The sequence below is a fragment of the Urocitellus parryii genome, chromosome 4 (genome assembly GCF_045843805.1).
Source record: "Urocitellus parryii isolate mUroPar1 chromosome 4, mUroPar1.hap1, whole genome shotgun sequence".
NCBI lineage: Eukaryota > Metazoa > Chordata > Mammalia > Rodentia > Sciuridae > Urocitellus > Urocitellus parryii.
Window position 1 is genome coordinate 141,666,181 of NC_135534.1, and position 17,545 is coordinate 141,683,725.

At 32.8% G+C, this 17,545-nt stretch overlaps 1 protein-coding gene across 1 annotated transcript in view; it reads right to left on the reverse strand.

Annotated features, from left to right (window-relative positions):
* Smc5 (structural maintenance of chromosomes 5) overlaps nucleotides 1–17,545 on the reverse strand; it is an 86,524-nt gene that overhangs the window by 35,562 nt on the left and 33,417 nt on the right. The window contains exons 9-11 of the mRNA XM_026389249.2: nucleotides 11,854–12,109; nucleotides 9,239–9,393; nucleotides 7,087–7,200 (exon numbers count right to left, since the gene is read on the reverse strand). Coding sequence (XP_026245034.1) covers nucleotides 7,087–7,200; nucleotides 9,239–9,393; nucleotides 11,854–12,109 — 525 coding nt within the window. The remainder of the gene's footprint in view (nucleotides 1–7,086; nucleotides 7,201–9,238; nucleotides 9,394–11,853; nucleotides 12,110–17,545) is intronic.

A 17,545-nucleotide genomic window follows, 5' to 3' on the forward strand; every position in this document is an offset into this window, starting at 1 on the left:
AGTTCTCCTCCCATAATCTTTTTTTAAAAAAATATTTATTTTTTAGCTTTAGGTGGACAAAATATCTTTATTTTATTTTTATGTGGTGCTGAAGATCGAACCCAGTGCCTCACGTATGCCAGGCGAGTGCACTACTACTTGAGCCATATCCCCAGCCTCTTCCCATAATCTTAAGATTTCATTTTTCTGATACTAGCAATGCTCCTGTTCTAATTCTACATTACTGGGAAATTTCTTCCTACTGACTACAGAGTTGAATACTCGATTCTCAATTCATGCTTGTTTCAATCTGATTTCAAAATCCTAACAGTTGATGAGAGAAACTTGGAAATAAAGAAAATAACATTGTCTCCCCCCCCTTTATTTATTTATTTATTTTTGAGAGAGAGAGAGAGAGAGAGAGAGAGAGAGAGAGAGAGAGAGAGAATTTTTAATATTTATTTTTTAGTTTTTCGGTGGACACAACATCTTTATTTTATTTTTATGTGGTGCTGAGGATCGAACCCAGCCTCCCGTGCATGTCAGGCGAGCCTGCTACCGCTTGAGCCACATCCCCAGCCCCAACATTGTCTTATAAGTTCAACTAGTAAAATTCACTCACAATGAATATAATAACATTTCAGTGAGGGTTTTCTAGGAAGCTTCCTGATATGTTTACTGGACTATTTTACTGGACTATTTTTGAATTCCTGAAAACCAATAAAGAAACGTAAGCTTAACATAATGTTCAAGAGACAAAATTGGACAATGATTTTTATTTAGTAAATTATAAAAAAGTCAAATTCTATTTTGATTCAGTATACACAGAAAAGGAGAAAGATAAAAAATTACAAATGGTAATGTAGGCTATGATAGATGGTAAAGAGAAGAACAGACAAAATCATATCATATAAATGCTAAAAAATGGAAGCCAATATAGTTTTACAAATACCAGACAAAGGAGACTTAAATGAAGAAATGTTATGAGGGGGAAATGTTATAGTTTTCTCACTAAATGTGCATGTACCTAATAACATAGCTTCAAAATGCATCCAAAGAGTGACTGAACTAAAAGCAACACAGATAAAGTTCAAATCATAAAAGGAGATTTTCACATACTTCTCTCAGTAGTTGATTAAGCAAATGGAAAACTGGAAAACTATCAGTATGTTTATGGAAGATTTTAATTACTAACATTTGAATATGTGCTTATGGTTATATATCTGTATAGGAGTGTGTGTGTGTGTGTTTGTGTATAATTCTAAAAATATCAAAATGCATATATGAAGTACACAGGCTTACCAAAATTATTCATATTCTGGGTCATAATATAAATCTAAACAATTTTCAAAATTATTCATGTTTTTTCTTTTTTTTATTTGTTCTTATTGATGCTTTACAATTGTACATTAATAATGGGTTTTTCACTGTTTTATACTCACACTTGCACACAACATAACTTGGCCAATTTCATTCCCCACTACACAACCCCTGGTCTTCTAATCCACATGAGAGAAAACATATGGCCCTTGACTTTCTGAGTCTGGCTTATTTTGCTTAACATAATGATCTCGAGTTCTGCCCATTTTCCTACAAATGACATAATTTCATTCTTGATAGCAAAGTCCACTATGAGTATTTTCTTTATCTGTTCATTGATGGACGCTTAGGTTGATTCCATGTTGTGGCCATCATGAACTGTGCCGTTATAAACACGGGTATGCATTTATTGCTGTATCACGCTGACTTTAATCCATTTGAATACCAAGGAGGTGGTATAGCTGGGTAATACGGTGGTACCATTCCTAGACTTTTAAGGAACCTCCATACTAATTTCCATAGCAGTTATACTTATTTACAATGCTATCAACAGTGTATAAATGTTCTCCCCATGCCCACGTCCTCACCAGCATTACTATTATCTGTGTTCTTGACGCAGGTAAAAACTTTAAAGCAGGTATGATATAAGAAAACTATCATCATAATGAATGAACAGAGACCTTTAGCAGACAAAGAAATAAAAAAAATTAAATAGAAATTCTAGAAATAAAATATGAAGTATCTAAAATGAAAAATTCACTGATAGGCTTATTGGTAAAAGATTCTGGCAATATTAAAAAGATAACGTTATGTAACAGTTTATGCCAAAAACATGAACATCTTAATTAAAATAGAAAAAATTCCTTTGAAATGAGAATAAAAAATAGAATAATATTTACACTTATTAGTGAAACTGAGTTTTCTATAAAAATTCCAAAGATAGCTCCAGATTCAGATATCTTCACTGATAAATGCCATAAAACAGTCAACACCAAAACTTGGCAGAAAAAAGAGGAAACACTCTTGTAAAATCATTTTTATGCCATACTCTCACTGCAAAACCTGACAAAAAAGACTATAAATTATTATCACTCATAAATACAAATGCAAAAATATTTTTCATAGGGGCTGGGGATGATAGCGCGCTCGCCTGGCATGCGTGTGGCCCAGGGTTCGATCCTCAGCACCACATACCAACAAAGATGTTGTGTCCACAGAAAACTAAAAACTAAAAAAAAAAAAAAAAAAAAAAGGGTTGAGCCTGGCTGGTGTAGCTTTCTCCCGTGACCCGTTAGGTGACGTGGCAGCATAAATACTGCTCCAAGAAACTGATTAAAAAAAAAAAAAAAAAATATATATATATATATATAAATATATAAAAATATATATATATATATATTTTTTTTCATAGACAGAATTCAGCAATATATGGTTACATGACCATGCAGAGTTAATTCCAGGAATGTCAGAATAACACAACACTCTAAAATCTACCAATCCAATCTATCATATTATTAGAATAAGTACAAAAGCCATATGATCATCTCAGTAGATACAGTTTATAAAGCAACTATTAGAATTCAGTAAATGAATGTAACAGTGTCACAGGATACAAGGTTAATATAAAAAAACAATTTTATGTCTGTGTACTAGCAATAAACAATTATAAAATGAATTTTAAAAATCCATTTTCAATAATCAAAAACAATGTTTACTTTTATACATTAAAATATATATTTAACAAAAGATGCTGAAAGATGTGTGAGAGGCATGGTGGGACAGTAGAACAGAGAATATTTCATAATAGCACAGATTAGCAATTCTGAAACTACATTCAGAGCATTCTAAGTTTGAAAAATGAGTAAATACATATGGGGTGCTATGCTTTTCATTAATACAGAAAGAAATAATATTAAAAAAAATTAGAGAGTACCCACTAATGCAACATTGCCAAATCAAAACAGCAGTGTGAACTCAAGGTACATTTAGCTCTCTAGACAAATAAAGAAATAAGTAGATATGCAGGTTTGCATGCAAGGACTTAGAAGCAATGAGACACCAGCAACAATGAAAATAACTAGCTCCTAGGTCTTGGTTTCTAAAAGCAACTAGGGTCTTTGGGAAAAGGAATAGTGTGCAGGATATGTTCAAGATGAGCCGCTCAATAAGGCAATAAAATAAGAAATGCTGAAAATATGATGACAACATATCCATAGGACACAGGAGTCAATCTAAGTTTTCACTGGCCAAATCTGGGACAATTTGAGCATTAAAATGATAGTAATGGCCATGCACAGTGGAGCATGCCTGTAATACCAGTGGCTCAGGAGGCTGAGACGGGTGAATTTCGAGTTCAAAAGCCAGCTTCAGCAAAAGCAAGGTGCTAAATAAGCAACTCAGTGAGACCCTGTCTCTAAATAAAATGCAAAATAGGGCTAGGGATGTGGCTCAGTGGTTGAGAGCCCCTGAGTTCAATCCCTGGTACCCTCACCCCCACAAAAAGACAGTAATGGATAATTCATAAAATTCTCTGGGTCTATACCAATATAGTAAATAAATAAATATAAATAAATGGAGAAAAAGCTCTTTTAGTAGAATGCCAGCTAGTAAACTTCGAAGGAAAGATTGAGTTAGACTCATAAATAGTTCTTTTAAAAACAAATTACTGCTATTATTATCATTTTTGTGGTTTGGGGGAAATCTTACATAGGGCCTTGTGCATGCTAAGCAATCTCCAGCCCCTTATTAATGGAACTTAAACCTACTAGGCAGTTTCATGAGAGACAAGATATTTATTGTCTCAAAAAAAAAATTACAAGGAAAAATAATTAAAAGGAAAAATAATCAGTTTTGCTATACTTATTGTATAAAATATACAATTTTATTTGTATATTAATAATTTAATGTGTAACAAATTTGTTCTAAGCAACTGATATTAGGAGACAATTTGAGTACTATATGAAATTCACATTTACTTACATGCAATTTCATACACAAAGAAACAAAAGGTTATTTGCAAGTGAATGCAGAAAACTGCATCCCACTGAACCAAGTGTTGTATATCTTGTATTACATAACTGAACACACATTCACACCCCTTCAAACATCAACAAGCCACCTCAGTTCAACATGTTTTAAGCCATACCCACCTATATTTGCAGTTACAATTTTTCATCCAATTTCAGATAACCAGTTTAAAATTGTTTTAGTCACTATTAACTCACAAGTTGCACAGTTCTAAGGCTCAGGTCTTTTTCAAAACGAAGCATCCTACTTATGTTATTTGTATATTAATAATTTAACATGTAAAACTGTGCTACCATTTTTACTAGGTTCATTTTTTTAAATCCATCATGAAAAATTTTGAAAACTGTATCCTAACCCTTTCCCTTCCATAAGCCCTGTGGGATTTTACTGCACATTCTGCACAGCAAAGTGACTTTTATTTATTTATTTTTTTGGTACCAGGGATTGAACCGAGGGGTGCTTAACCACTGAGCTACATACCAGAACTTTTTATTTTTAGACAGGTTTCACTAGGTGGCTTAGAGCCTTACTAAACTGTTGAGGTTGGTTTCAAACCTGCAATCCTCCTGCCTCAGGTACCCAAGCCATTGGGATTACAGGTATGTGCCACTGAACCCAGCTAACACCGTGATTTTAAAAAATGTATATCTTGTATTGTAACACAACTGACTGTACTTTGCAATGGAGAAACAATAAAACAAACAGGGCAAAATATAAATAGTCAATCTGGAAAACGGGAATACAAAAATTCTATCTACTACTCTTATAGCTTTTCTGTAAGTCTAAAATCATCAAAATAAAAATTATTTTAAAAATCAATAAAGGAGTGGAAGTAAAATGAAAGAATATTGGCTGTGAGTTAATCTATCATTAATGATAGTATATAAAATTCATAAAGTTTTGAAAAATCTATTCTTTTAATGGTTATTTTAAATAAAACTGAATAACACAGTGAGAAAGTAATTTTATTTTCAATTCTATTTCAATATTTCTAATTATATCAACGAGAAAGCTGTAGTTGTCAACATGTCCTTAATTCCCTGTTACCTCTTTTTAAACATATTACATGCTTTCAGCAAGCACCAGTACAGGTCTAGAATTTACTAATATTGTTTTTATTTTCTTACTGTTGTACAAAACATTTGGTTTCTAATTTGATAGTGATATACTTTCTTTTAGAATACTTTGTTTGGATAACAAATATTCAGGTGACTTTAAGAAAAACAGTAACTGATATTATAGGCAGGACCCAGACTTTGTAGAACTTGTGAAGGTAGCACATGATAGTATGGAGAAATGGAAAAAATTGTGACTACTGTTTGTAAATTACTGAGGGATGAGAAATGGTACTCTAGTAGATATAATTACAGGATAAAGTTATACAGAATAAACTTCACAATTTAACATACACAAAAAAAATTATATGTATGAGAAAGTTCTGGTCCTACCTGATAAGTAGCTATGGAAAGATAATTGTTATAAGCACAAGGGAAAAAAAAAGTTCTGGCTAGGGATATAGAGGGTGTGCCTAGTATTCTCACAGTATTAGAACATAGTTCAAATCCTCAGTGTACAGGCAACATAAACTTTTGACACAAGACACTCAGTGCAAGCTAAGTTGGTCATCTAATTAAACCTGATTATATGACTTTACAGTATACCATGTCTTACAGATATATAACTCTAATAACTGGCTCTTTCAGTGCACTCTGATGTAAGATCAAGAATTCTATAGTCAGGCTTGAAACAGTTTTAACATACATAGATGTTCAATAATTTGGAAGCCATTTTATAATTTTATATATGTATATAAAACATAAACAAACACACACACACACACACACACACACATACACACACATACACATTTTTAAATCCATTTACCTTTATGTTCATTCTCTGCCAACTACTGAACCAGAAGTAGGGCAATATGATAAAAGCCAAAGAAAGTTAAGGATTCTTTCCAAGCATTTGTATACCACAGATACAGGGGACCGCTTGAGCTGATCTAGGGTACTGTCCTCACTTAAATTAACAAAGGTTTAAACAAGACCAAAAAAGATAATCTAAACCAAGCTTTACAAGCATTTTACTTTATTTTATTTTTTGATGTAACAACATTTTAAAGTAGCTTTTATTGATAAGAATTTGCCTAACAAGCATTTTAAAAAAAGAGAAAGTACATAAAAAAGGGAAATTAAATCTTACTGATAATAACAATATACAGTTGATAATATATAAGCTGTAAAACAAAATCATATGTACCTAACTATATAATATATAATACAGCATATAAAATATAAAAATATTGATTTTGCCTTCAAAGAAAGACTGACTTTATCTAAATACATGCTCAAAAATGGATGACCAAAACCTAAGGCCCATCATTGTTTCTCTTTGAATCTGACAGAATTACTTTTCAAACTAATTTCAAAATATGTTACAGGTGAAATTATGTGCTGTTTGCCTTTTATAAAACAAATTTATTGGGATGGGGGTATAACTCAAGTGTGGTAGAGCATTTGCCTAGCATGTGTAAGATCCTGGGTTTGATCCTCAGTATCACAAAAAACAAATCAATAAAACAAAAAGTCAAACTTATCACTTATAATGACAAAAAAAGGAAACAAATTAGCAAAACTTAGTAATTTTACACAAAACTCCTAGCAAAAAAAAAGTAGCTACTACGTTTTGCTCTATAATTAAATATTATAGCACTGAAAGATAAATGTTACATGTGCTACACTGGTTAGTACTTACCTCTCTGAGGAAAACCTCCATATCTTCTTGACTTTCAAACACAAAGGCTCTCAAGTCATTTGATGGAATATGATTTTCAATATATTTGGCATTTTTATTGTCTTTCATATTGATCTAAACAAAATAAAAAGAAAAAAGCTGATTTTCATGGAACCCCTTGATTATTAGAACATATTTATATTGAATATCTTTATTTACTCAGATTCATACTTGAGAAAAGAAAGACAAGAAAAAATGACTGGGTACAGAACAGTCTTTTAAAAAATCTAGTCTGTTACCAAGAAACAATCAATACATACTTAAACAAAAGCCAAGATTTAAATAGTACCTAATGCATATTAATTTTGATGCTATATAAGAGATAACTTTAGTTTTTTTCTGGTCAACTCATTGAAAACATTTGAAACAGTCTTAGATTATGACTTAAGAGTTGAAATATTTCTCTTTTCCCAAGCTTTTAATATTTTTCTTCTTAATCTTCAAGAGAACTTCAAATTATATATGGCAATAACTGATAGAGTAAAACTTTATGAAACTATTGGAAACCTAGGTTTACATCACCATAGCATAAACTTACAAACATCTTTAAAAATTAATTAACTAGGCATTTCTGCCATGTGTATTTCAATTTTATGGAAAATATTAAGATATGTCAGAGAAAACAAACTATCACAAGAAGAGTCCAGCCCTAAAATTTTCTATACATTCTATTCTATATCTTGTTTTAAAATTATCATGCCATAAATTTCCTCTTATGTTATTAATTAGAAACCTACAGCAGTATTTTTAATGGCTCAATAGTATTCCACTATAAAAAATAAAGTAATTTACTTTCACCCATCAGTATCTTCATAAATTTTCATCTTTTGCCTCATCTGTAAATGAACCCTTCTACACTTCTGTAACTCTACATTGGAATTATTAGAAATAAATTATGTAAATAGATTGCTAATTGGTGAGGTACATGACTAAGTCTGTATATTGCTATCTTGCCTATCAAGGTAGAAGCATTTCAAGCAGGCCTTGAAGACTTAAATAAGTATGTATGGGGACATTCAATGGAGGGAGGTGATATGTTATGAAAGGAGAAGGGTTACTCTATAAAGGAAGAAAAATCAGAGCATCTCTTTTCACTTCAAATATAGTTTAAAATATAAGTATATGCCAACTAGTAATATGATGTGATTAGAAAATCAAATGACAAGAGAATGAGAAATCTAATTAAGTTCTGAAATATTATTTTGAAGTCAACATTTTAATAAAAATCAGTTGATAATTATATTTGCATTATAAGATATCAAGGGTGACAATATTTTTCTCATATTTTCCTTCCAACCTAATCAGATAAATCAAAACAATGTCTACATTCAAAATAGAAATTCTCTTCTTGATCTGAATAAACTTTTCATGAATCCTGCAAAGACCTACAGTGAATTCTTTTTAAAATAAATTATCTAGCAAAATAATCCTTAAATCATTGTGGGGTAAGTTTTGAGCTTATATGTCAACGACTAAAATGTCATTATCAAAGAATGTAGTTTGTCACTTTCTCATTTTTTTTACATAAAACTGATCACTTTACAGTTCAGAAACTATTCTATTAAATTCATAGTCACAACTTATTACATATTTACTAAATATAGCTTTACCTGTTCTTAATGACCCACAATAATCAATAAAGGCAACAATATGTCAATAAACTACTTGCTTTATTCTCAAAATTCCCAGAATGTCCTTTTAAATAACAGCCAATTTCTTGCTCATCTTGTCACGTGTTCCTCATTAATGTTTTTATTTACACAGTAGTTTTCCAATTCTTCAGCAGGTTTAAATCTAAAACAAGCTATAATGTAATAACCAGCCTAACCAAGCTAAGTTTATACAGGATTCTTGGCCTGTAAGCTTCTAGTTTATACCTCTTACTAGAAAAAAGTTTGCAGGTTTTGTAATACTTGTTACTATTATAGATCAAGGGGCCTTTTATAAAGTTCATTTATGGATTTAGCCCAATACCAAAGATGCCAGAAGCCCGATAACAGAAAAAACAGTATGTTAACAGGACTAAAAATTCTTTAAAAAATTAACAAAAAAAATGCACAATGATTACAATAATAAAACTACAAGATGTCACTGAGATGAATAATTTTCTTACCGTAAGCATTATAGGCTCACAAACTCTTTGCTTAAATTTGTCTCTGTTATTTCTTAGCCACAAAACAGCATCATAAGTGTCCCGGTACCTCTGTCTCAGCTTATCTTCCTTTTGATTCATAAGATTGTCAAAACGTTGAATATGGTCATCCACATCTAAAATTGAAAAACAAAGTAGATTCTCTGAAAATTTTAATTAATGAAACAATCTATTAATAATTTCTGAGAGAAAAACGATTTTTAACAGAATAATTGCTAGGAGCCACAGCAAAAGTATTATGATACATGGCACCTTTGGTTTAGGTGACTGCCAGCTAGCCATTGAGATGATATGATTATGTTAAGCTTTACATTCATATGGAAATTGGACTCCTGCTGTTCGGGACTCATATTACGGGAGGTCCGCCCCCCCCCCCATTCTGGTGGGAGACACACGTGTGTCGGGGGACTGGCGGCTTTTTTAAAAATAAAGCTTTGTTCCCGCTTGGGCGGCTTGTGTTTCTGTGCCCAGCCGGGTTGCGGCAAATAATCATACGTACAACAAAATGAAGAAAAAGAGATAAAAAGAATTAAAAGATATTCTTAGAAATACAAAGAGTCTGGAATTAATTTCCAAATCTCTTCTTAGGAGGTTATCTGCAAATGTACTCTAACAAAGAAAGGGCATAAAAGATACACACACACACACACACACACACATAAAATAGAGGAATAGTCTTAGTCAACATAGAAAAGGTATGAAAGAAATCCCATATGATAAAATACTGATGGAGGCTTTGAGAATTACCAGTGTAGGTGGAAGCAGGATGAAATGTTACAGAATTCAAGGAAAGAAAAGATAGCACTCTCCCCTTTACTTAAGGAAATGCTAAAGAAAATGTTTTCTGTTTAAAAAAATAAAAAATAAAAAAAACATAAATTAGCTGGGCACAGTGGCACATGCCTGTTACCCAAATGACTCAGGAGGCTGAGGCAGAAGAATTGCAAATTTGAGGCCAGACCCAGCATTTTAGTGAAACCCTCAGCAGTTTATCAAGACATTATGTCAAAATAAAATAAAAAGTAAGGATAGGTTGGGCGCAGTGGCACACACCTGTAAACCCAGTGTCTAGGGAGGCTGAAGCAGGAGGAATGTGAGTTCAAAGACAGCCTCAGCAAAAAGTGAGGCTCTAAACAAGTCAGTGAGACCATGTCTCTAAATAAAATACAAAATAGGGCTGGGGATGTAGCTCAATGGTAGAGTGTCCCTGAGTTCAATCCCTGGTACTCACCCACCCAACCTCAAAAGGAAGGGCTGGAGACAGCACTGTAATAAGTGCCCCTGTGTTTACTATCCAGTACCAAATAAAAAAAAGAAAGAAAAAAAATTCATAAAGGTAAATTAAAACCTTATAAAAAGTTATGAATTAAAGGAAATTTAGCCATCATATACTACTTGGCTTGGCTATGAACAAGTTTTACTATTGTACTAATCAATACTTGGTATTATAAACTTCCAGAATTAACCCATAGAACACATAAAACTTGATTATGGTTCTCAATAAAATAGATGTGTCAAACCTTGAAAATATAAAAATGGGAGTATAGATGACAGAGTTTTGAATGTGAGAAGCAAGGACAGGAGCACAGTGCTAGTATTTTAGATCACAAAATGTGTATGTAAACAATATGGACAATTGTTAAATGCCACAGAAAAAGGCATATTGCCAGGTGTAGTGGTATATGCCTATAACCCCAACAGTTTGGTAGGCATCAAATCACAAGTTCAAAGTCAGCATCAGCAATGGCGAGGCACCAAGCAACTCAGTGAGACCCTGTTTCTAAATAAAATCCAAAATAGGGCTGGGGATGTGGCTCAGTGGTCGAGGGCCTCGGAGTTCAACCCCAGTATCCAACCCCCAAAAAAGATAATCTGAGAAATTACAATAATTAGGGATGTATTATGAGCTAAAATCTATAAAATAACTATCAAAAAATGATGTCTAAAATTGATTAATCAAGTGATAATGAGATAAGAATATGGTGAATATATGAAGATGTCTATTACAAAAAACTGCAAGAGTTAAAAGTGCTTACTCTTGAGAGTGGATCTGGAGGTAGGAAAGGGGTTGCATCACCCTTTTCTTTTAGTTCTTTTTAACTATACACATCTAGAACTTTTAAAAGCATAAAAGTGTTTTTTATTTCCCCCCACTGGTATTAGTCATATACAGTGAACAGAAAGAATATAAGATCTCCATCCAAATAACGCTACCAATTTATCCACATGGTCTACAGGAAAGAAAAGCAAAGATGAAACTGGACAGGTTTGAACGACCAAAGCTAATGGTTATAAAGTGTAGGATAAAGAGCTTAAATTTGATCTGAGTAATATTAAGTTACTCAGTAAAGAAAATAAAGTTAAGCATTTTTAGAAAATTAATTCTATTGTTGTAATTGGACATAAAATAATGATCAACCAGAGGCAAATCATATATAAGACAAATATAGGTAATAGGGCACAAGTTGGAAGAACTAAGTTTGCTCAGCAAGGAAACTTGAACAGTTTAAAGAAATGAGTATCAGGGAAGAAGAAAGGCCATTATCAGAGATGAATCCCCATTTTAAGAAACTTACTCTTTTTCTCTTTCTCTAGAGTTTCCTTCTCTCTTCGTTTATCAATTATCTCGCCTTCACATAATGTCTTTTCATCTTGAACTCGTCTCAGATCATTTGTAATGGCATCAATCTGAGGCTGAAGATTCTCACAGTTTTCTGTGGTCTTTAATTCATTTTGCAAATCCTCTATCATTTTGCGGGTATTACTTATTCTCCTCTGTCTGTCTTGTTCTTCATTTTGTTTTACTGTTAGAGCCTGCTGAAGTTCCTCAATCTAATAAAACAAAAGTAGGTCAGTACCTAAGATTGCTTTTTCTCCTCATTTATAAGGCTTTCTTAATACTGAAGTTTTACATGAGGTTGAGGATATGACTCAGTGATAGAGCACTTGCTCACCATGCTGAGGCCCCAGGTCCCACCACTAGCACCACAAGAAAAAACAAAAAACACCAAACTAAGAATATAGTTTTTTTCCTCTCTACAAGGAATCCTACTAGAATTAGACTAGCAGATTGCCAGTTCTACCAGACTACCTATCTTGATTTGTTCACTAACATATCCCAAATACCAAGAATTGTACTTAGTATGAAATTACACACATAATAATTTAAACATAATGTAAATTACTTTTGCTGAATAAACAAAATAAAAAGCTAAATTTCTAAATAGTTAAAGTGAATATATACTATACATCATACAACCAAAATTGTTATGCTGTATAATATACAAGTTTCAATAAATAATACAAATGATTATAAGTCAATTATAATTTCAAACCACAATATTTTTTTTGAACAAAATTATTTTCTACCTATACTTCAAGTTAATACTGTGAGATTTAAATTTTTTTTCTTTGTAGTACTGAGGATTGAACTCAAGGTCTCACACATGCTAGAAGTACTCTACCACTGAATTGTATACATAGTTCTTGATGTTTTTTATTTTGAGAAAGGATCTCATCCTCCAAAATAATTGGGTCTACAGATGTGCACCATCATGTCTGGCTTTTAAATCAGTCTTTACACTTGAAGTTTTGGTTCATAATGTAAATTATTTTTTTAAAAGCTAGACGCACAGGTTGCCACCTGACATCAAAGGAATTTTTTTTTATCTAAACCAAAGAGTTACCATTTTCTGTAAGACACACAAACAAATGTACACTTACATATCTAATTGATTTTTTTATAAGGAGAATTCTCTATTAAAATATTCAAGGTTCATATATTACACCATCTATTATTAGTTGACTTTATTTCTAAATCACTTATTTCCTCATTTTCATTATAAAATCATTACAAAAATATGAAAAATATGAAAAATAGAGACTTTACAAATAAAAATCACTCAAAATATAAACAAACTTAAATTTTTACATTTTAATAACAACCTATAAATGTCATAAAACACATTTTTAAAATTAAAGGGCACCAATAAAAATTTACTGAGAGCAGTTTCTTAGTACCCATGTTCCTGCAAAATAAAATTTGAACACCTACATGATGTCCTGTTATATGGACATACTACACTTTATTATATTCCCTATTGTTGGAAATTTGGAATGATATAAATGTTTCCTTTCTAAAATCAATGCTGATCTATCATATTAATAGGTTAAAGAAAAAATTATACAATCATATCAATATATACAGCAAAGCATTTTTATCAAAAATGAAGATTAAAATTCTCAAACAGGGGCTTGAGATGTGGCTCAGCAGTAAAAGTGCTTGCCTGGTTTGCATGGGGCACTGTGTTCAAATCCCCACCATCAAAAATAAATAAATAAATAAAAATTCTCAAACAAAGGATTTTCTGAATCTGACAAAAAAAAGCATCTATAAAAAACTAAAAACTTAAAGCTAACGTACTTAATGGTGAAAAACTGAATGCTTTCATTCAAAGATCAAGAATGAGGATGTGGGGGAAGAAAAAAAATAATGAGGTAAGGATGTCCCCATTCACCACTCTTATTCAATACAGTGATAGGAGTTCTACTCTTGCAGTAAGTCAAGAAAAGGAAACAAATCAGAAAGAAGGCTATCCATACCTGCACATGACATGATGTAGAAAATCAAGAAATTTACCAGAGAGAGAGAGAAAAGAGACTAAGGTTTAAAAAAACAAAACACAAGATGACTTGTATGCTGAAAACTACACAATGCTGACAAAAGAAATCAAGGTCATTCTCCAACTATTTAATGCAATTCCTAATAAAAGTCCAGCAACATTTTTCTGTAGAGATAGAAAAGATTTGGATTTCATCAGAAATGGTGAACTTTTAAAATCCTCTCCTCCATAAAAGCAATGCATGCACAAGAACAAAAACTGTCACATTAACTTTTTTAGAATTCTGAAATTTAACCAAATGCTTGTAGCAATCCAGAAGTATTTACTTAAGAAAATGTTTGAGTCTCCATAACAGGAAGCTTTGTGGAATTTTACACATGTCCTATTCTCAAACCCCTCTCCCTATTTCTGTGATAGTCTTAAAAACCAACAGCCTAGAACCACACTGAAAACTAGCAGCATTAAAGACAATAGAAAGGTGTGAATAAGTTAAGAACTCTTAAATCTTCATTCTCATAGAAATGTCATTTTCTGCTCTGTATGGCAGCTTCCCAGAAAAACTGATTTGGCAAGACTTGTCTTCATTGACTCAACTCAGTTCACTCACTACAATCTTAAATTTCCCCTGAACACATTTGTCAAAGCAATCAGCAGGAATCATTTATCATCAGAGCTGTCTGAAAAGGGATAATAACAGTTGCAGCAGACAATAAGCTCAACAAAAATCTTCAAAGGAAAAACTGGGGTATGAGATGTCTAATCAAAGTTTTGGATGCTTCTGGGAATCCAAAGGCCATGTATATGAGTAGAACTATACATGCTCTAAAAGACCTGAGAAGGCCCTAAGCTCTCACCTGTTTCACCTTGAGGCTCTGTGCAATTCGAAAATAAAGTCAGGGACAGAGCTGGGACTAGCAGTGAAAATTAGCCAAAATTTAACAATCTAAGGAACATTCATTCAAACAAAATGACTAGATTTCAATGACAAATAAGGGCAATGCCCAGCTTGGGAACCACTAAGTTAAATGAGCACTGGCTTTGGTAGTCACATATGATGAAGAATACAAACTTCAAAGAATCAGGAAATCACTAAAACATAAAGAATATCAAGGCTTGGGACTGGGAAGGAGAGATGATTGTAAGAGTTGCTACACTGTTATTGAAACGGACTAGTTTTAACCAAAAAAATTTAACACAAACAAATAAGAAAATATGGTCTACATTCTGGGGAAAAAAGTGAACAGAAAAGTTCCTGAGTATTATGGTTCAGATATGAGATCTCCTCAAAAAGCTCATGAGGTAATGCAAGAATGCACAGAGATAAAGTGATTAGATATGAGCTGTGATCTAATCAAGGGATTAATCTATTCAATGGATTAATCTATTCAATGGATTACTAGATGGTAACTGTAGACAAATGGGTGTGGCTAGAGGAAACAGGTAACTGGGGAAGTGCCCTTGGGGATTATATTTTGTCCCTAGCTTCTCAGGCTCTCTGATTCCCAGCAGTCACGAGTTGAGCAGCTTTCCTCTGCTGCATCCTTACCTGACAATAACCTGCACAAAGGAATCAAGAGCACTGGTAAAGGTAATTACATGGGTAAAAGTAAGAGGACAGTATAAGTGTATTTTGTAGTTTGTAACTCTTTTTTTCCCTTCTACCTGATATGAAAGACAACTGCTGTAATATTTTTATATACACACACACACACACACACACATATATGTAGCAAAATACAATAAATATAATTATGAGGAGAATATATCAGCCTACAGAATGGGAAAAATTCTTGGCCAGCTACTCCTCCAATAGGGGGTTAATATCCAGAATATGCAAAGAACTCAAAAAACTTAAACACTAAAAAGAAACAACCCAATCAATAAATGGGCAAAAAAAACTAAACAGAAACTTCTCAAAAGAAGAAACACAAATGACCAACAAATATATAGGAAAAAAATGCTCAATATCTCTAGCAATCAGGGAAATGCAAATAAAACTACACTAAGATTTCATCTCATTCCATTCAGAATGGCAATTATCAAGAACACAAACAACAATAAATGCTGTTGAGGTCATGGGGGGGGGGGAGGCACACTTGTGAGGCTGTAGACTACTGGTACAACCACTTTGGAAAGCAGTATGGAGTTTCCTCAAAAAACTAGGGATGAAACCAGCATATAATCCAGTTATCCTACTCCTTGGTATTTTCCCCAAAGATCTACAATCAGCATACCATAGTGATACAGGTATCTCAATTTTTACAGCAGCACAATTCACAATAGCTGAATATAGAATCAACTCAGATGCCCATCAATAAATGAATGGATTAAGAAATTGGTTATATATATACAATAGATTTCCACTCAGCCATAAAAAAGAGCAAAATATGGCATTTGCCAGTAAATGGAGAATATCATGCTAAGTGAAATTAGCCAAACTCAGAAACTCAAAGGTCTAATGTTTTCTCTCATACGCCAAAGCCAGAGTAAAATAGAGGAAAGGCAGATGGAGGGATTGGGTAACAAAGGGAAGATCAGTAATATAGAAAGAAGAGATGTAGAGGCAGAGAGAGAAATAGGTATGGGGGGCAATGCAGAATGAATTCTTAAAAAATTATGTTATCTGCATATATAAAAATACCACAAGGAACTTCACCTTTATGCATAGATAGGAGGAACTAATTGAATATAAATAAATAGATGAGTTAAAGAAAGTCTAGTAGAGAAAGGAGAATAGGAGAGGAAAGTTGGAAAAAAAAGGTAAAGATAAAAGGGAGGGATCATGAACTAAAATCAAATTCCATGCACGTCTGAGTCTGTCAGGATGAACCCAACTACTATGTATGACTATAAAGCCCTAATTTTAAAAATGGATATATCAAGTAAGTAAAAAAGTACGTAGACCATTTGAATAATATCGCAGAAAGCCTACTCATATATGTGTATATATACATGTATCTCCACAACCAAAGATAGAAAGCAAATTCTTCTCAAATATATTTGGAGCATGTATAAAAGTCAAATATAAAATAAAAGCCCAAAAGATGTGTCAAAAAATTCTAAAGTCGCCAGGTATGGCAGCATATGCCTGCAATCCTAGCAGCTCTGGAGGCTCAGACAGGAGGATCAAAGCCAGCCTCAGCAACTTAGTGAGGCCCTACGCAACTCAGTGAGACCCTGTCTCTAAATAAAATACAAAATAGGGCTGGGGATATGGCTCAGTGGTTGAGTACCCTTGAGTATAAAGGAGTATAACTAGAACTCCAATTAGAAAAAAAAAGAAAAGAAAGAAAAAGAAAGCTTAAAATTCCTTATATGAAGGGTTAAGGATGTAGCTCAATGTTACCATTTGTTAGCCTGTGCTAACAAATGTCAGGTCCTGGGTTCAATCCCCAGTGCCTTCCAAAAAACCACAAAACCGAACAAACAAAAAAGCCCTATCTGTAAAAACTAATATAATAAGAACGTCAAAGTAAGCTCATCTGAATAAAAATATTTTATGAAAATTATAAAATCTAAAACTAAAAGAAAATATCAGTATATGTGAGATATAGTCAAATGAGTAGTTCTGAGGAATTTTACAATTATTTTCCGCTCAACTACTATGCTTCCAAATCTGTTTTCCTCAGATTAACGTAAGAAATCT